General features: G+C 43.2%; 2 protein-coding genes across 2 annotated transcripts in view; both read left to right on the top strand.

The window, feature by feature from the left end:
• Window positions 1-1,225: 1,225 nt before the first annotated feature.
• On the top strand, window positions 1,226-6,469 carry LOC121838363. The gene is made up of 3 exons (XM_042294562.1): window positions 1,226-1,328; window positions 5,146-5,257; window positions 6,379-6,469. Exons 1-3 carry the CDS (start codon window positions 1,226-1,228, stop codon window positions 6,467-6,469), a joined length of 306 nt encoding a protein of 101 aa, XP_042150496.1.
• A 10,343-nt stretch (window positions 6,470-16,812) lies between these two features.
• LOC120838355 (arylsulfatase B-like) overlaps window positions 16,813-17,008 on the top strand; it is a 51,415-nt gene continuing 51,219 nt past the window's right edge. Inside the window, exon 1 of the mRNA XM_040208230.2 lies at window positions 16,813-16,832. Coding sequence (XP_040064164.2) covers window positions 16,813-16,832 — 20 coding nt within the window. The remainder of the gene's footprint in view (window positions 16,833-17,008) is intronic.

Genomic DNA, 17,008 nt, shown 5'->3' on the forward strand with positions numbered 1-17,008 from the left:
GCTAGAACTATCTGTTGCATGTTTACCGATGGACAGAGGAACGCACGCGACTGATCCGTTTCCCACCCCAACCCGGACAACTATTTTTGGAGATGACTGAGGACCCTACGCGGATTATCTCTGGGAGGGGGGAGAACTATTGTCATTGTTCGCAAAATCGCGTCGAGGGCCGTTCCACCAGGGGCCTTAGTTCGACCTACTTCCCCTCCTTCGTTTCCCGAGAATGTCGAGCAGAAAAGCTCGAATGGAAGGCACCTCCCAGCCCTATTTCTCACAGTGGAGGATAACACAGAGAGGGTACGCAGTATGCATCAGAAAAAGTAAGCGGAAACTTTCAAGAGGGGCCAGAAAACGTCGAATGCAAAACCGCAAAACATAGGTACAGAATCGCGCTGAGCGGGTTTTCACAGTTCAAGAGAGTGGCAGAAAATGTCTAGCTGATAGCGGGCGCGAGAGTCGCACCAGCCGCATTAGCATCAGCAACATAGCGGCGGCCAAAGAGCGTTTTTTGGAAAGGTGTAGAGGAAAAAGAAAAAAGAAAATAAAAAGAAAAGCGCTCTTGTGTATTGTGGACACAAAAAATATGCCTAGTGCGAAAACGTAATTAGGTAATTTAATTACAATTACCGTCGCTGGAGTAATTCATTACATTACTAAATTACCTGCTACAAAAAGTAATGAATTATAATTACTGGAACAAGTAATTAAATTACTGTAATTTCATTACAGTAATTGCATTACTGCCAGCTCTGGACATCCGTAGATATGATGGATTAGGGAAACATAAAGATGATACTTATTTTTTTGTGACGAGTGCGCCCATATGGAATTGAACAATGTTTTTGATTATCAGCGAACAGAATTTGCAAAATACTTAATCTTTTCGGCCAAGGAGTGAACGGCGACGGGACTGACGAAATGCGCGCACCACTAAAACTATATAGTAGGGAACACATTATGGCTGTACCAGTGTAAGGCAGGGGAAGGTGCGGTGAAGCTGGGCTGCGATAATTAATGACCTAAATTTAGTCGTTAGGTTTATAACCAATAATTCGTTCCTAACCTTTCGACCCACCGTATAAAAATATGTATATGCCCGTAGGGACCATCACCTCTCATATTATGCAAAAAAACTGCATCACACATAAAGTAAATGTTGCAACAGCGCCTTTTGGTGAAAGACATTACTGATCGTGATAACACGTGGACTGTTTTTATAGCAGGAATGAAGACAATTCTGCTGTGCGCTGTGATCGTTTTGGGAGGTGTGTCAAGAATGAGCATGGCTGCTCACCAAAATCACCCCTTTGGAGTTTCATTTGAAAACGGTAGTACACATTTTGACTTCCATTTCAAATCTAACTATTGCGATTCAATGTATAACTATAAGTAATACACAATTACAACAGATTTAAACTATTCGTCACAGGCAAAGTATTTTAAAACTCATAGGCAACTGTAATGAATTTCGAATATAGCTCTAACCAGGGCTGAAAACAGTGTCAAGTATGTCAGCTTTCTGCTTTCCTAGATCATCCCCCTTCTTCTTTATGTCCATGAGTTTGCTTTCTTCCTCTCTATAAAGAGAGCTGGCGGAGTCCTGTGGGTTTTATATTCTTCTGCCCTGTTCTCATTTGCTACAAAATAGTACGTCTTGTAGAATACTGAGGTTGCGCTCGCGCGTGCCTTCAAGCGGGTGTTAATGAGACGAAAAGCAGATTCCTTTTAGAACACATAAAGAATATTCGCTTTTCTCTTGAGTAGGGCCACGGCCGCTTGATCCCGGTTCCGCACAGCAGAGAATGGCCTGTCGAGTGGATCTGTTTGCCGGGAGAAAGTGCTCTAGGCGGCCGCAGTGAACGATATTCAACCTGGTAGCGGCTAACATAGGTCACAGTGGCTGGCGGCCAAAGAGCGGAAGCAACGCGATGCCCGAGCAATGCAAAACCATCGCTCGCGTCCGCTACTCTGCTCCTTTAGCGACGAGCTCAGGAAACTCAGCAGGATCGCCATTTATATGCATATTTTGGCGAAGTGACTAAAGGTCATCGCGAAGTTGCAATGATCAAGCGGCCATGGTAGGGTCATCAGTGAGCGCGACAGATGATGGGTAAATGAGTAAAAAAGGAAAGCTCTATACAACTCCCCGTAACGCTGAGTTAGAGCACAGCTCTTGAGGAGGAGGAGGGAGGGGTACTGAGGGGAGGGTAGACCCCTCCTCCCTTCTCCTCACCTTCGCATCCTGTGTGCTACTCTTCCCCCCGAGCGGCGTCGTCGTCGCCTCACGAAGGTCACGTAACCTCATGGGGGTCACGTGACTTCTGTGAGGTCACGTGACAATGACGATGACGTCATCGTCATGACGTCACTGATGACATCATCGGCGTCGGCATCGTCACCGTGACTGATGACGTCATCAGTGACGTCACGCGTCCCATAAGGCCCGCTTCAGACGAAGCAATTTAGCCCGGCAACTCGACGTCGCAACACCAGCAACACAAGCCACCGCGTTCACACGCAGCAACCGAATTGCTAACACTTGTCATCATCATCATTAAATTTTATTTGTCTTGCACTATTTAGACGCACAGCTACGCGCTAAAAACGTGTTTTTGCATTTTGAATGGCTTTGAAAATACTAACTCATCTTTCTGAAAATATTTATTTCCAGAAACGATCCATTTCAAACCAGAACCAAGTCTTTAGCTGTCATCATCACCACAGGGGTGTCACGTGAAAATATCGCGTACCTGGTTGGCTGCTGCCGCTTCAAACGTCTCCGAGTTCGAGTTGCTCGTCCGTTTCGAGCCGGACCCGATCTCAGCAATTTGCGTCGATCTAGGGAAAGCTAGGGAACAACCCGCCAGCAACCTCAAAATTGCTGGAAAAGTTGCCCCGTCTGAAGCGGGCCTAATGCACCGCGCGGTTACGCCGACGGCAACGCCACTCAAGCCGGAAACGGGCGCCTAAGAGCTGCGCTCTAAAATAACGAACTACCTGTGTTTCAGGAATGGTTTTCGTACCTTTGGCTACACATCCGAAAAGCTGTGATTATTCGGAAGACAAAAACGCTGAATACTTGAATATATATATAGGGTGTTTCAGAGGACGCAGGCCAAATCGCTCCTGCGAAAACTACTCATCGCAACGAAAAAGGGCTTGTGGCCTTTTGGTCCTGGGCCAGGGGCCCATTTAGGAACATTATTAAAGTCCGGGATAATTAAGTTGTTAATTATTTTTGCACAATTAACTTTTTTAATATTGTTGTTAAGGGCATGGTTTAAATTAGAAAACTGCTCAGCATCATCGAAAAACACGAAATCAACAGATTGCAGAACGATAGAAGGCACGCGAAACATTTTACGCCTTTCTGAAAAACCGCACAAAATCGACGGGTTTTTAAGTTTCGGTTTGCTATCGGAGCGCATCTCAGCCCCGGCGGCACCGCGCCCCGTGGAGAGATAGTGCAACCAGCCTCTGCTGCGTCGCTCGATGACTGCGAAGCGGAGGTTGGTTGCACTAACACGCTAACAATGACCCCGTAACGAGGCCAGAAAGAAGCAGCTAGAAATAGAGGACGCAAAGGAAGAAGCCCATAAAGTGAAGGGGACAGCATAAGCGTTTCTTAAAGGCGGACGTGTGTAGCGCTTCCAAGGGTCATGCTATAACACATTTCATAAGAATCCACGAATGGGTATTTTTAATTTTCATTGTTTGCGAAACCGTCTTCTCGGTTGCTCATGGCTTGGCCCCGCGGTGGTAGGAAGCAGCAGAAGCAGTGATTCTGCGAGGAATTCTGCATTGTTCTTTGAGGGCTCGGTGGATGGTTGTGTTGACCACCACCCGATCACAAGCTGGAAATCCACCATGTGGCACCGGTCAGGTTTAAACTGATCCGGGATTAAGACATCGATGATGTGTTGATCACCAACTTTATACAAGCTATTAAATGTACGTAGTTTGTAAAAAAAAAGATGATACTAAATGCATCGCCGAAAAGATCATAATTTCGAATTTCCCATTGGTCATGATCGCCGCCAACAAACGCCACTGAGCGACAACAGCGCCATCCAACCACGGGCACGAAACTTCACAGCCTCGTCTCTGGTTCAGTCTAGGTTAAGAAAAAGAGGTGACGAAACGCCGCTAATCAACATAATGAAGAAACAACAACAAGAAAAAAAAAACGAGGTGCACATTCTGTATACATCGACCGTATACACCTGGGTGCTTAGTTTTTATCCGAACATATTTTTAATATCGGAAAATAAAGCTAGACGAATTCTTTCTGCACAGTGTTTATCTAAGGCACGGATATGAGGAGATAATCGTAACGGTGATTTGACTTATTTTCTAAGACATTTTAATTATTGGTTTTAGGGGTCATGTTTGATTTGCAGTATCAGAGGTCAGAGCAATTGAAAGAAGTTACGATAAGTTATTGGTGTTGCTAGTTATTAACCGATCAAATTTCGTGTTTATTCGTCCCACTTAAAGAATTAGAAGACTGAATATGTTGTTTCAATCATGTCATCACCGTATTTCAGCAATGTGTCCTAGGTGAGTGCGCCGCAACAAAGGTGACCACGTTACCTAAACGACTACGTCACTATTTCAAGCGTCATTGTGGACAGGGCTTGATGCACCCTTTAGTCGCGCAAGATATATTTAATTGAGTGAAGATATACGAAAATTGATAGATTAATACCGAAAAAGCATGACCTTTTCGGAAAATATTGAAGTTGGTCTGGCGTCTAGCAGTAATTCGTGTCAATACTTAACCAATATTTAGAATGTTAATGAACAAATTTCAGTAAATTAGTCAACTTAGCACGATGGTTATCGCCTCTCCTAATGTTCACCGAGCCTGATACATAGATGGTGAAGACGAAACTCGTGTAAATCTCACCCCTTGATAAAAAAAAAAATGTGTTCTAAATAAAATCAAGCACCAAGTATATTTGCCACGTGATACCTTTTTTGTTGCAATTTAAACTGTATTTTGTTTTTCTCGTAAACTACGGTGCCACTGGAACGGGTGTTTTCCCAATTAAATCTTCTGAACATCAGAATATTTTAACACCCGCAAACACCTTGAGAGTTTCTTGATTTTTTTTAAATATTCTATTGTCATCAATTTTGCAGGTACATGCACATACCGAAATATAACGCTCAAGGATGGACACTCTGATAACTTTCAATATCCATGTGAATTTTGGACTTGCAATGCTACTGCCAAAACACTAACTGTTGAAGGGTTTGTATTTTTTAGCAACACATTATGCACAAATATCATAATGCAAAACTTCGTTTGTTAATTCAGTAACATTTTTAATGGATGCCCAATTTTCATATATTTAATTAGTTGAGATAACTGCAACCTAATATTGAGTGAATAATTGCCGAGAGCAGATGAACCAATGGGCATTAAACATAAACCAAAAGTTTACAAAAAATTCGCAAAACAAATGGTTACGTTGCCGTATAACGATTGTTCTTGTAGAATACAGGAACCGTCGAGGTCGTCAATATATTTTTTGGTGCCATATAGGCCAAAAAATACTTTTTAAGCTATGTTGAAAACAACACGAAATAAAACATTGTTATCGGTGAACATATGTTTTAAAGCATCGTAGAATTGTGCTAATGAAACAGTTTAGATGAAAGAAATAAGGCGTTTCCGCATTTTTGTGTATTATTCATTTACCCATCTAACAGCAATATAATGATGCATAGCTGTACATTACTCGGGTATAGACGAAATACGTAAACCATTGCAATATAATATACCAACATCAGTCGACTAATATGAATGATTATATTTTAAATGTTGCAAAGTCACTCGTAGCTATTTTCAGCAACAAATAAAGTTGCCATGTCTCTCAACTAGGAAACAAGCGTCAATACTGCCAATTGATCTTCGGTTCGATAATTTAATTTAATTATCAATCATACAAAAAGATCTTGCACAAGTTTGGAAACTTATAAGATAACAACACCATTAATTTAATTTTGATACTTATTTACCAGTTTCTTCAATACAACTAACAAAGAATATATATATATATATATATATATATATATATATATATATATATATATCTGGCGTTAATATCTTACTGATTCACTCGTTCCTGGTGTTTAATTACTCCATCAAATTAGGAATTTTGTTAACATACTCTATTATAATGAGAAAATGGTTCATTATGGTAGCAATAAAATATAAAAAAATCTAGTGTATCAAAAGAAAACACATTATCTTAAAAAGAACTGCATCGGTATCACAACAAAGTATAGTAGGCAACGAAGCCGGTGAACTTCTAATATATCCTAACTCAGCGGTTTCAAGAAAATTTCTACTTAATTTAATTCTTTCAGGTGCGGTGTGGCACGATACGGAAGCTGCCGGTACGTGCACCATCCTAGATTCTACTGGCCGCATTGCTGTCGCATGACTCGTGTCTGCTAAAACAAATAACGGAAATTACTTTGACTTTCATGAAGACAATTTTCTTGTCAATAAAGACACGATATTAAATGTGCCTCTCTACGTTTCTTTAATGAATATCTTAGATGAATTAAAGAGAACGTCACATTTAATATAAAAATGCGTCAAGTGGTACAATAGATGTGGCATCTTTTGTCGTCACGCTTCGTACAAGCTAACATCAATTTACGTTTTTACAGATTACAAGAGTTCTTCAAGTTCGACGGGGATTTGTTTTGTTTAGCGTGATAAAACTTACGGAGGACGTTCGCGCAATTCTTATAGAATATTCTACACGTAGAATGACATATTTGACTAATAAGAAGCAGTTCCATCAATTAGGGCGACGACCAATAATACGTTTGCAGCTGTGAAACAGCTGTGAATAATCAAATCTCTGGCGAAACATCAAGTTAAGCCTGCTAAAACATTCAAAAGATTGGATGTACAGTATAGGGAAAATACGATGTCACGGACAAGACTGTTCTAATGGTTTCAAGGGTTTGGTGAAGGACGACAGTCAGTGACAAATAAACCGCGTAGACACGATCGACCCAGTGCAGTCACGTAGCCTAGTTATTTGTACGCCGTACCAGTCGGTGAGCTGCTAAAACGATAGCAGTGGTGCCTGGGCGTGCCCCGGTGATATCTAAAAAAAAGGGTACATAGTTTGGTGCTTGTCGGACTTTTTATTTTCTGTGCAGGAGCAAAATTTCCGATCAACCCTGAACGACCCTTGTAAACGTGCTACGAGTGTCACTTGGTATACTTGGATCTTTGTCATCTGACGCACACAGGGGCATTCTCAATTGTGAGCAAGAGGTGCACTGAGCCCCAATGCTGTTTTGAGTGATTCAGAAAAAAGTGGACGCCTGCAGTGTGCGCGCTATTGAATGCCTAAGTAGCGCAGCCCTTTGGGCCAAAAGTTTGGTTTTAGGCGGAAATTTTACGGCCTTAAAATCCACAAGTAGCCAAGGTAAACCAAAACCTGACATTTTTTGGCCATAGATGGCCATATTTGTTCTAATTCTCCAAGAAAGCGCCAGAGTTAGTTCGGTTTCCGTGGGGCGGCTTTGGGTCTTAACTTCCAAATAAGTGACAAATTTGGGCTCCTTTGCTGGTTTGTAGGCTTCATTATAAGAATAATAGTTTAATTACAATTTAAGTATGGTGGGAGCTGAAGACAAAACGCCGTCCGAGCAGCTTGACTGGTTCTCAGCATTCCTCAAGTACAAAGCACGGGTAACAAAAGTAAAACGAAAGAAAACAATAAATTGTCAATACAAGGTACTTCCATAACAAAAACAAAAACCACGAAAAAAGAAATTGACAACAGTGGCTTTTGCATACAGTTAGGCAAATCAAGTAAAAAGTTTAAGATAACGCAAAAAATTAAACTAAAATATTTTAACATATCTCAGTAGCACATAAAAAATTGCTTTTTTATAATTTCGTACAGTGCGCGAAGGTCAGTGTACCTGCAAGTGTATGTCTGAAAATTACCCAGTTCATTTAATAAAGATGGCAATAAATACCAGAGGCACTCTTTTTGGAGTTTAGTCGAGTTCCATAGGTGCTATCCAGTTTTCTCTGACTTGTAGAATGACTAAAGCTTCTTTATTTGTAATTGTGCCAGATTACGTCGTGGTGATCTGTCCTACCGCTCACCCGCCAGAAAGACAGGCAAGGCAACACATAAGAGAAACGCACCTTTACTGTTTACCGGCCAGGCTTCGAGTGCCCGCCTTACAGGCTCTTGCGCGCCACGCACGCGATCGTTGCAGATATCGAGATTGCGCTCGCGGTCTTGTTTGTTGTCCCGTGCCAGTCACTGCAGCGTGTCACTGCGCGGCTTGTTTGTCACTGGCCACATCCTCCCTCCCCTCCCCCCCCCCCCCCCCCCTGTCCCCCGCGTTAGGAATAGACCTATTGCTAAATTACCCAAGCATCAAGGAGAAAGCAGGGACTGGTTTTGGTTATTGTGCATCATCATTTTTGCGTGAATGACTACATCAGAAATCTCACAACCAAAATTGGTGACAAACGTTTCTCTAAGGTAACGTTGAAACCTGGGTAAAATAATTCTAATTTGTAAAAAAAAAAAACAACAACAACAGTAACAACCACAGAAAAGTGCGAAGACGGACGAAGGTATAGTAAACGCACACAGACAGAGTTTACCTAAGGGTTGTATCTTGGTTTACCGAAGGTACTAGTGGTTATTGACAGCTTAAGAGACGTGGGGCGTGGCTCACTATACAAATCACCCTTCTTGCCTCGAGATTGGTTTCTCGAGGTTCTTGTCGGCAAATGTCGCAAACTTATTAGTTGCCGAGCGATGATGAGATGGATATGCTTGGGACTTGCCACGCCCTGGATTTCTTAAGCTCTCAATATATTTTTTTAGATATATTTTTTGTGTTCTTCCTATTAGTTTCTTTCTAGTACTCTCATGGTCTGTTGAAAATAAACCAAATACAAATCAATCACTGCTGCTGTAAAGTAGAACAGTAGACAACATAAGCGAAAGTTCCACAATCTGTGATATAGTGCGTCTACCAGGGTGCTGAAGCTTGTCCAAATGAAACAGCGACGTCGGTAAGTTTAACTCACCGAGGGTGACATCGTTTCAACAAAATAATTGTATTTTTCTGCTTGAAACTGTCAAGAGAGTATCATCGTAGGCGGCTTTAAATGGACAGCGGTAAACATGATGCCATGTTTTGCCAAGGTTCGGCGTTGCTAGATTTACTAAGTCGGCAAGCGTGCAGCGAGGCACGGACCCTTCGTCCCGCTTCCTAACCTTCGTCACAAGATGATTTGAAGCGCCAACGATTCTCCATGCTGCGGTGGGCCTCCGCAACGGGAGTTCCGAGAGCTGCCGCAGCGTCCAAGGAACGGGGCGCTTCGGTCGACTGGTGACGAACATTGAAGGGACCTTGGGGGAGGAGAGCTGAGCTCCGGCACGAGAGTGTCTACGGGTACGTGCTAACTGACAGTATATAATGAAGCTGCTGACGCTTACGAGGTACGTGTTGAAAGCACGCATCTTTCCAATAGACGGCTCAGCTACAGCAACCCGCCGCTTTTTAGTTCATGAAACCTACGTGAGTTGATACACGGCTCCCAAGCTTCAGCCGGTTAGTTTGTTACCAGAAGCGTCAGGCACTCCGATATTTTGGGACTGTCCTTCGAATACACAATTCGTTGGTCTTTAGATATTCGGTTCCTTAATGTTCATTGTTAGATTCCGTTTGTGCAACTTCCTCAAGACTGAATCAAAACCGAGAAGTCCTTGTTTATTAAAAGGCGCAGCGCAAAATTGCTTCCTTCTGAACCTCCTAAAGGACACACGCATGCAAGTATAGAAATCAAACCAGGGTTGGGCAGAAATACTCAAAAATGTGTTTGAAATACAAATACTGGGATACATTAAAATAGTAGCTAAAATACTGATACTGAAATATATCTGTAAAAGTGTATGGCGGTACGTATCGGAAATACATTTCAAATAGAGGCAAAAAGTCAATGGAAATACAAATACAGGAATACATTCTATAGGGAGGGCAGAAATACAAATACAGAAATACTGATACTGCAATACATTTTTCAAATTTGTTTCAGACGCCAAGTGACATAAAGCTTGAAATTGGAAGTAGAAGTTTTTGATCCCTAAATTACTTTCCCGTAGGCTTGGCACCTTGCCTTGAAGGTAGTGGTTTCGTACGGTGAGAAGTCTTCAATGGGTATAAAAACGTTCCATCAAGGGCTGACCGCGGTCCCTTCCCTTACAACCTGTCTGTCTGACGAGGGATGCGAAAAGACTTCGAACTCTAAATAAAATCTATGTCATCCTAAATCCCATCAAGACGTCACCTCGCGCCTGTCCAAAAAGGACGCCCCTGTCAACATTGATCACATGACGTCACGGTAGAATGAACTGGTATTCTTGATCTGTAGGTATGGCCCTGAAACATTAAACTTTAACACGCTGCTGTATGAAAGGACAATACGTACTTTCGTTGTAGGATACCTCGTTGAAGGTCGTGCAAGCCGTGTTATTTGGAATTTTAGAGAACAGTGGACCACATGAAGCCTCCTGGAACACATGTCTTATCTTCTGTTACGGTTGAAAAAACGATGCGGTAGCATCCCTGTTGTGAAGGCCCTTCCTGCCGACCCTTTGTCACCGACGTATGGATTACAGTCCTCAAGTTTCGCCTTGCATACTCCAGATAGAGACCTCGTGGATTGCGACCTGATATTGCCGGCACAGGTGCGAGCTCTCCGAGGAACAGCGGGCTCGAGACGAGTCGCAGGTGTACGAAGTCTAGGTCGGCACAGCGAGGCCACGTCTGGCCTCCTTCCTGGGTTTCGGATCACCAGAGCAGCGGGTCACGTTCACATTGGCTGATGACGTACCCTTGAGCCCGGCAATATTACGGGCGCAGCCGCAGACGCTTTTGAATATGTATTGAACTTCACTGCGTGAGTCATCCCCCTATTTCAAGTCAACCACCGCCAGGCTCGTGCTGCAACGGACTGTGACTCAGCTTTGCCGGATGGGTGTATTGTGTACCCTAAGGCAAGATAGACGGTTAGCATCGGCATTAGATGCCAGCCAACAATAACTCAAGAATTTCCTACCTAAAGACCTGCGGCAGAAGATGCTCCGACTCCACTCCTGGCACGCCATCTGGTTTAATTCCCCGACTACGCAACACAGCTCAGAAGAGAGAAGAGGACGCATAGAAAAATAGTTTGGAGAATCAGAAGGAACCTTGGTCAGCATGGTAACAATGCCCCAGCATCTCCTTGACCTTAACGCCCTGAAAAGTAAAAAAAAAAGAAAAAACAAAACAAAAACAATTGCGGTCTGAGTTGTATTTTTTTTTTTTTTTTGGGGGGGGGGAGGGGAAAAGGCGGGGGGGGGGGGGGGGAGTATTTCTCAAGAAATGTAACGAAACACATTTCACCCTTATTGTATCGCGATACAAAGAAACATCCAAAATGTATTTCGATAGCGGAATACAGAATCTGGTCAAAAAAATGTATCGCGACACAGGAATACAGATACGAAATGTATTTCTGAAATACTATCGTGATACATCGGTATCGCGATACTGCCCAACCCTGAATCAAACGCAGTTGCTTCAAATGGTCGCTGTCAGAGCCGCGTGGGAAGATCCTTCAGGGCAGCAAAAACATTCCGCGCCATACAATAAAAGGGTCTCGTATCTTAAAGAGATACTGAGCCAAGGAATTTAGTGTCCATAATAAGCGGCGCACGTTCTTTGCACGAGCCAGCAGCCGCCGGTGTGCGGGAGCACACGCAACAAAAATGACCTCAAAGGCCTCCATTCGGGGTTAAGATGGCAATGAAATGTATGGGCTTCGGGCCACAGGAGAATAAACACGTTTTTCATCTACACACTGGTGTCTGTTGTAAAAGGTAAGCGATTAATTGGTCCATAAAAGCACGTAGCTTACACTTGTAGAGATGAAAAGCCTGTCTGTATTCTTCTTTGGCCCGAAGCCCATGCATTTCACTGTCCTCTTAAGCGCGAATGGAGGTCTTTGGCGTCATTGTCGCTGCGTGTGCTCGCGCACACCGGCGGCTGCTGGCTCGTGGAAAGAACGCGCGCCACTAATTATGGACACTAAATTCCTTGGTTCAGTATCCCTTTAACGAAGAAAACGCGCCACTTTTCCTTGACTCGTCCATGTTGAATGAAAAACAAAATGTTCGCGTTAGTTGAACGATTATCGGATTTCCAGCTTCCAATACCTATTGTTGACGTAAGAATAAATGGGTCTTTTCCGGAGCTTCCATGGCGCACGTGCAGCAGTAACAGACCGGGAGTCCGCCATTTTTGATCGCGTGGTGCGTCCGGCTCGGGACTCTACGGGAAGCAGCAGCGGTCACGTGTTTTTAAGTTTAGCCCAACGCTGTTCCGTTGTCGGCTGCTGAGCACCGACAGCTAGCGTTGTCGCGGTTTAAGTTTCTTCAGGTTTCCTTCAATTAGCCTGCACCCGACGAAGCGGCAGCTGTGGATTCGGCCGCTCTGGCGAAACAATGCGCACGGCTCGTAAAGGCAGCCTTCGAAGCATTCCCGCGTTTGCACTCGCCACTTCAAGGGAGGCTCATGTTTCTATCCCTCTATTTGTTATTGGTGTGTAAATGCAAGTCAGCTCCCGGGTTCGCAGTTGCCACTTCAAGAAAGGTAAATGTTTTTTTCTTTATTTTTGTTGGTGTGTATATGCAAGCCAGGTATCGCGTTTGCAGTTGGTACTCCAAGGAAGGTTCATGTTTTTGTTCCTTTATTTTCTTATTGGTGGGCAAATACACGTTAACAGATTGAGTAGGTATACTTTCGTGCTACTCATAGGTAGTGTTCTGTGTTTTCAAATAAATCGAAAAAACAAAAAAAAAACACACACGCCGGTAAAGGTTTGGTCAATTCTAATTTATTAAAAAAAAAAAACAATTTTCAGGCCACGACGCCACAATAAAAAGGAAAAAAAAAGACTTTATTTTCAAATAAGTTGCGCGAGAGCCAGGGGCAGATGTAGGGCCGGGGGGGGGGGGGGGGGGGGGGCGCTTTTCTAAGCTTCAAAAGGTCAACTTTTTTTAATGAAAGAATGTATACACACCAGCCAAAAGGTTAGTTCTTGGTGACAGCAAATATTGGGTCAACAAAATCGATCATGGCAACGTTCAGGCCAGGATCAATTTCGTTTACAGGTCTTCCGTTCAGACCATCGAAAGGATTTGTTCCTACTGCATAGCTAAACAGATATACGTAGTTCTGACTTGGCCGAAATGTAGCTCCAACGGTTGATGCCAGTGCGTGACGAAATTTGAGACCTTATCGCTGTATAATAGTATGCCGACCACTATAAAAACAAAAATCTGCTGTCAGAAAAAACAAGAACTAACCCCTTTTTGTTAAAAACAAATATCCTCCATAACTTTTTTTTAGAGAGAACACTGTGTGTTTTTATCATTTTGGCATTTTGCACAAACGATAAAGCCGCAGTTGTCAGTCCGAAAATTGAAGCGGTGCGTTTCCTGTACTCAGAAGACGAAAAATAATCAGTTTTTGTCGGCCGCGATTCCAAGTGGAGCATACAGGTGCTAAGGCAACCAACTGCGGCGCTGCACGTCACTCCCTTTTAACGTAATCATGCCCCCAAAACACCTGATGTATTTATTGCCGCTTTTTTCATTAATAACAGGCTGCCTCTACGGCATCAATGAGTTCTACCCATAGGCACTTGACTGTTACTTCGTTTCAGCAGAAGTCCAGACACAGCAGACGCTACGAGGTAATAGCGAGTTTTCGTAGATCGTTTTATTGCAACAATAACTACATGTCGTCGAACTGAGTTTCCGCCCAGATGTGTAGCTCTATCGGTCTGAACCTGACGTCAAAGTTTCAAAGCTTGCCATCATATCATTCAGAAGTTATAAACGTTTTTCGGAAATTTTCAGTTGAAAGATATGGTTGAAAAAACCCCGAGACTGCGAGTAAACGACGCAACACTAAAAAGTCTATTCAGTTGAAATATATGGTGGCCGACAGAGCCTGGGAATACATAGAAATGAATGGCGCCAGCCAAGCGGGAACGGCTCCCGCTTTCCAATAGACCGATGCCCCAAGCGAACTGCGCAGGCGCGCGCATTCCGGAAGTATTGCCGCCGCCATGCTACTTGTAGTCATCGCTCTCCGGCTTCCCGGCTGAAAAGTGCTCATGTGGGCGTACATCATAGTTTGGGAAGCCGTGGTGTTAGCTTGGATTCTCCTGCATATCAGCATTTTATACGATTGTGTTGTTTGTGATGCCTTAGTTTGTCATCAAGCGCAAAAAAAAAAAAAACAGTTTTGGTTGTCTTATCGTTTTAGAATCGCTTTGTCGTCTGCTTAGTCGTCGTCCGCTTCTTCGCCTTCGTGAACGCGCGTGAACCCACTGCGTTCACGCGGTGGTCTTACTGCAACAGCGGGAAAAACAACGAGACCGCTACTCCCTCGTGCACTCCGGGTGCTCATACGTCTCAATAAACTTGGAAGCAAGTGAATATCTACCTCAACGTGAAAGAGCACAAAATTCGAGGGACTATCGGCTCGGTGTAGCACCATGGAACAGCGTCAAATGTGTCGGTGAAATACTGAGCTATGTAGTGCGCAGGCTTGGGCATAACTTTTATTCGACAAGGAAAACGAGCTCAATAGACATTCTCGGAGAGCGATAGTTTTTTAAAACTCGTTTTATTCTGGTTGACAGCCTTTGCGACAGGGTACAGGTGAACTGCGGGGGGAAGCCTGCACACAAAGAAACGATCCACAAAAAGAACCTGCCTGAAGAGCCGTAACAACTCGCATTTGTCAAAATAAAACGTAACCATGCGAGATGCCTGAGAACTTCGGGTAGAGATGAGCTTTTGTGTACAGTTTCTATTCAATTTTATTTGGTTAACGGTAAAATGTTTTTTTTTCCGCTGTGTCGATTGGTGTTAATACAGAATGGATCAGTAACGCCAGGCAAAATCAGGTTGTGGCATAATAGCCCACCAAAAAAAAAAAAATTAAGTCTGATTTGGAAAAAGTCATTTTATTTTAAGTTTATTTCACACTGATCTTTTCGAAGCATAGTTGTGCTCAAAACATGTCGTATCTATAACAGTTGTAACCACCAATATGCATCAAGCAAACATTGTATTAAAAACCGTCGCAGCAAGGCAGTGTGGAAGTTCCGATTGAGATAGACCAACGGATATAGCGCTACGGAGCGAGTGCTCAGGGAGATTCCAACGTACGGAACACTTTATCACGCCCTACTACGGCTCATGCCCTGTGTAAGCTTACCCTCTTTAGTTATCGTGCAATGGGGTGAATATAAATTATGAATCAAACAACGAAACAAATCTAAAAACTCTTTTTCCTGCCGCTCTTCTACCGCTCTCTTGACCTTTTTTAGACACTCTTTTCGTGGGCTGCTTTCTTTCGGGAAGACATAAAATCCGATGCCTTTTTGCCTGGTGCTGTTATTGTAGCACCTTGACACAGAACGGGTGAAGACGCCCACTAAAAACCGTGAGTAAACGGCCGACTAAAAGACTCGTGCTAACCTGAAAATTGACAAACGCCGGCTGTACAACGCGCCTTGACGCGGCCAGAAAACTGGGGAGAACTACAGGTACCAGAATAAACCGCGGCAGCGGTGGCGTCGTGCAACTCCTTGTGAGATCGGTCTATTGAAAGGTTATGAAAATGACGTAACTTTTGAATAAGAAGACGGTTCGTTCCTAAACTTCTGTGTCCGGGCCGCTATAGCACTACATTTGGGCGTAGACTTAGCGTTCGGCAATACGTAGTTTATTTCTGAAAAAAAGAAAAAAAAAAAGATAGGAAGGTTTATGGTTGTGAGCACTGGTTTTCGTTTTTAAATATTGAGGGTCATAACTCGTTTTATTTTTTAGTTCCTTTTATGATCGTGAACAAACTGTGATTCCGCCCAAGGAGTCGAGTTTTAATTTAAAAAAAAGTCCTACGAGAACATAAAAAAGAGTGCTCTTTCCTGATTAATGAATACTGAATTGTGCTAAAATTCCGAGTTCATTCCCAAGAAAGAGGAAGATCTCAGGAGCCAGCTGCCTGGGGGCTTTGTTTGTCCTGTGTCAATGTAGCAGCGATGCCAAAATGTGGATGCCCCATGAATAAAAAAAGGCTCAATCCTGACAGATATCAATTCTCGGCTTCCATCATGCGTTATACCCCACTTTAACTTTTCCCGGAGGCTAATTGCTTGGAGTCTCCAACTGCCTGCGTGCTGTGACGTACACTTTCATCGACACACTGCGTGATGCAAAGTCGTCGGCTTTTTTATGAGAATGTGCGAGGATGAAGAGCACGGAACCACCGTTGCCAATTTAGCAGTTTTTTATGCTAGGTCTAGTGGGTTTTTTTTTTAGTGAATTGTCTTGCAAGAAAAATTGCCCTTTTCAGGGTGGCGGGATTTCTAGCGAATTTTAAGTTGCTCGCGTTCTTTCTGGAGATATTGCAGTTTTAATTTTTCAATTATAAATAAGGGTCGTCATCTTCGCTTTCGCTCAGCAAATTGTTATTGTTGTTAAGAAGGGTAACGCTTGCGACGCTATTGACATGTTACAGTGGCAGGCATGGGAACACGCTTTGAATTGATTTGTGCGTGAATGTATGGAGGTTTTTAAATATTTCATGTTAAAATGGGCCCAGTAAAGTACGCACGGAACTTTAAATAAAAGCGGGCTGTAGGATATTGGAGATGTTATTGAGAAGCTAGAGATGTTGCTGTTACACAAAAGGTGAGAATCTTGCAGGTGTGCGTCCACAGGTGTGCAGCGCACCTGCCAGCGAAGACAAGACAAAGCAGTGAATATCGTTATGTGCATGGGAGAATTCCAAGAGAAAAATTGAGAGCTCACTTTTCTGCGTTCTTTTGCTTATCAAACTGGTTCCAGACTAATTAGAGCAAAATGTG

The sequence above is a fragment of the Ixodes scapularis genome, unplaced genomic scaffold, assembly GCF_016920785.2.
Source record: "Ixodes scapularis isolate PalLabHiFi unplaced genomic scaffold, ASM1692078v2 PGA_scaffold6__148_contigs__length_123643588, whole genome shotgun sequence".
In the NCBI taxonomy this organism is placed as follows: Eukaryota; Metazoa; Arthropoda; class Arachnida; order Ixodida; family Ixodidae; genus Ixodes; species Ixodes scapularis.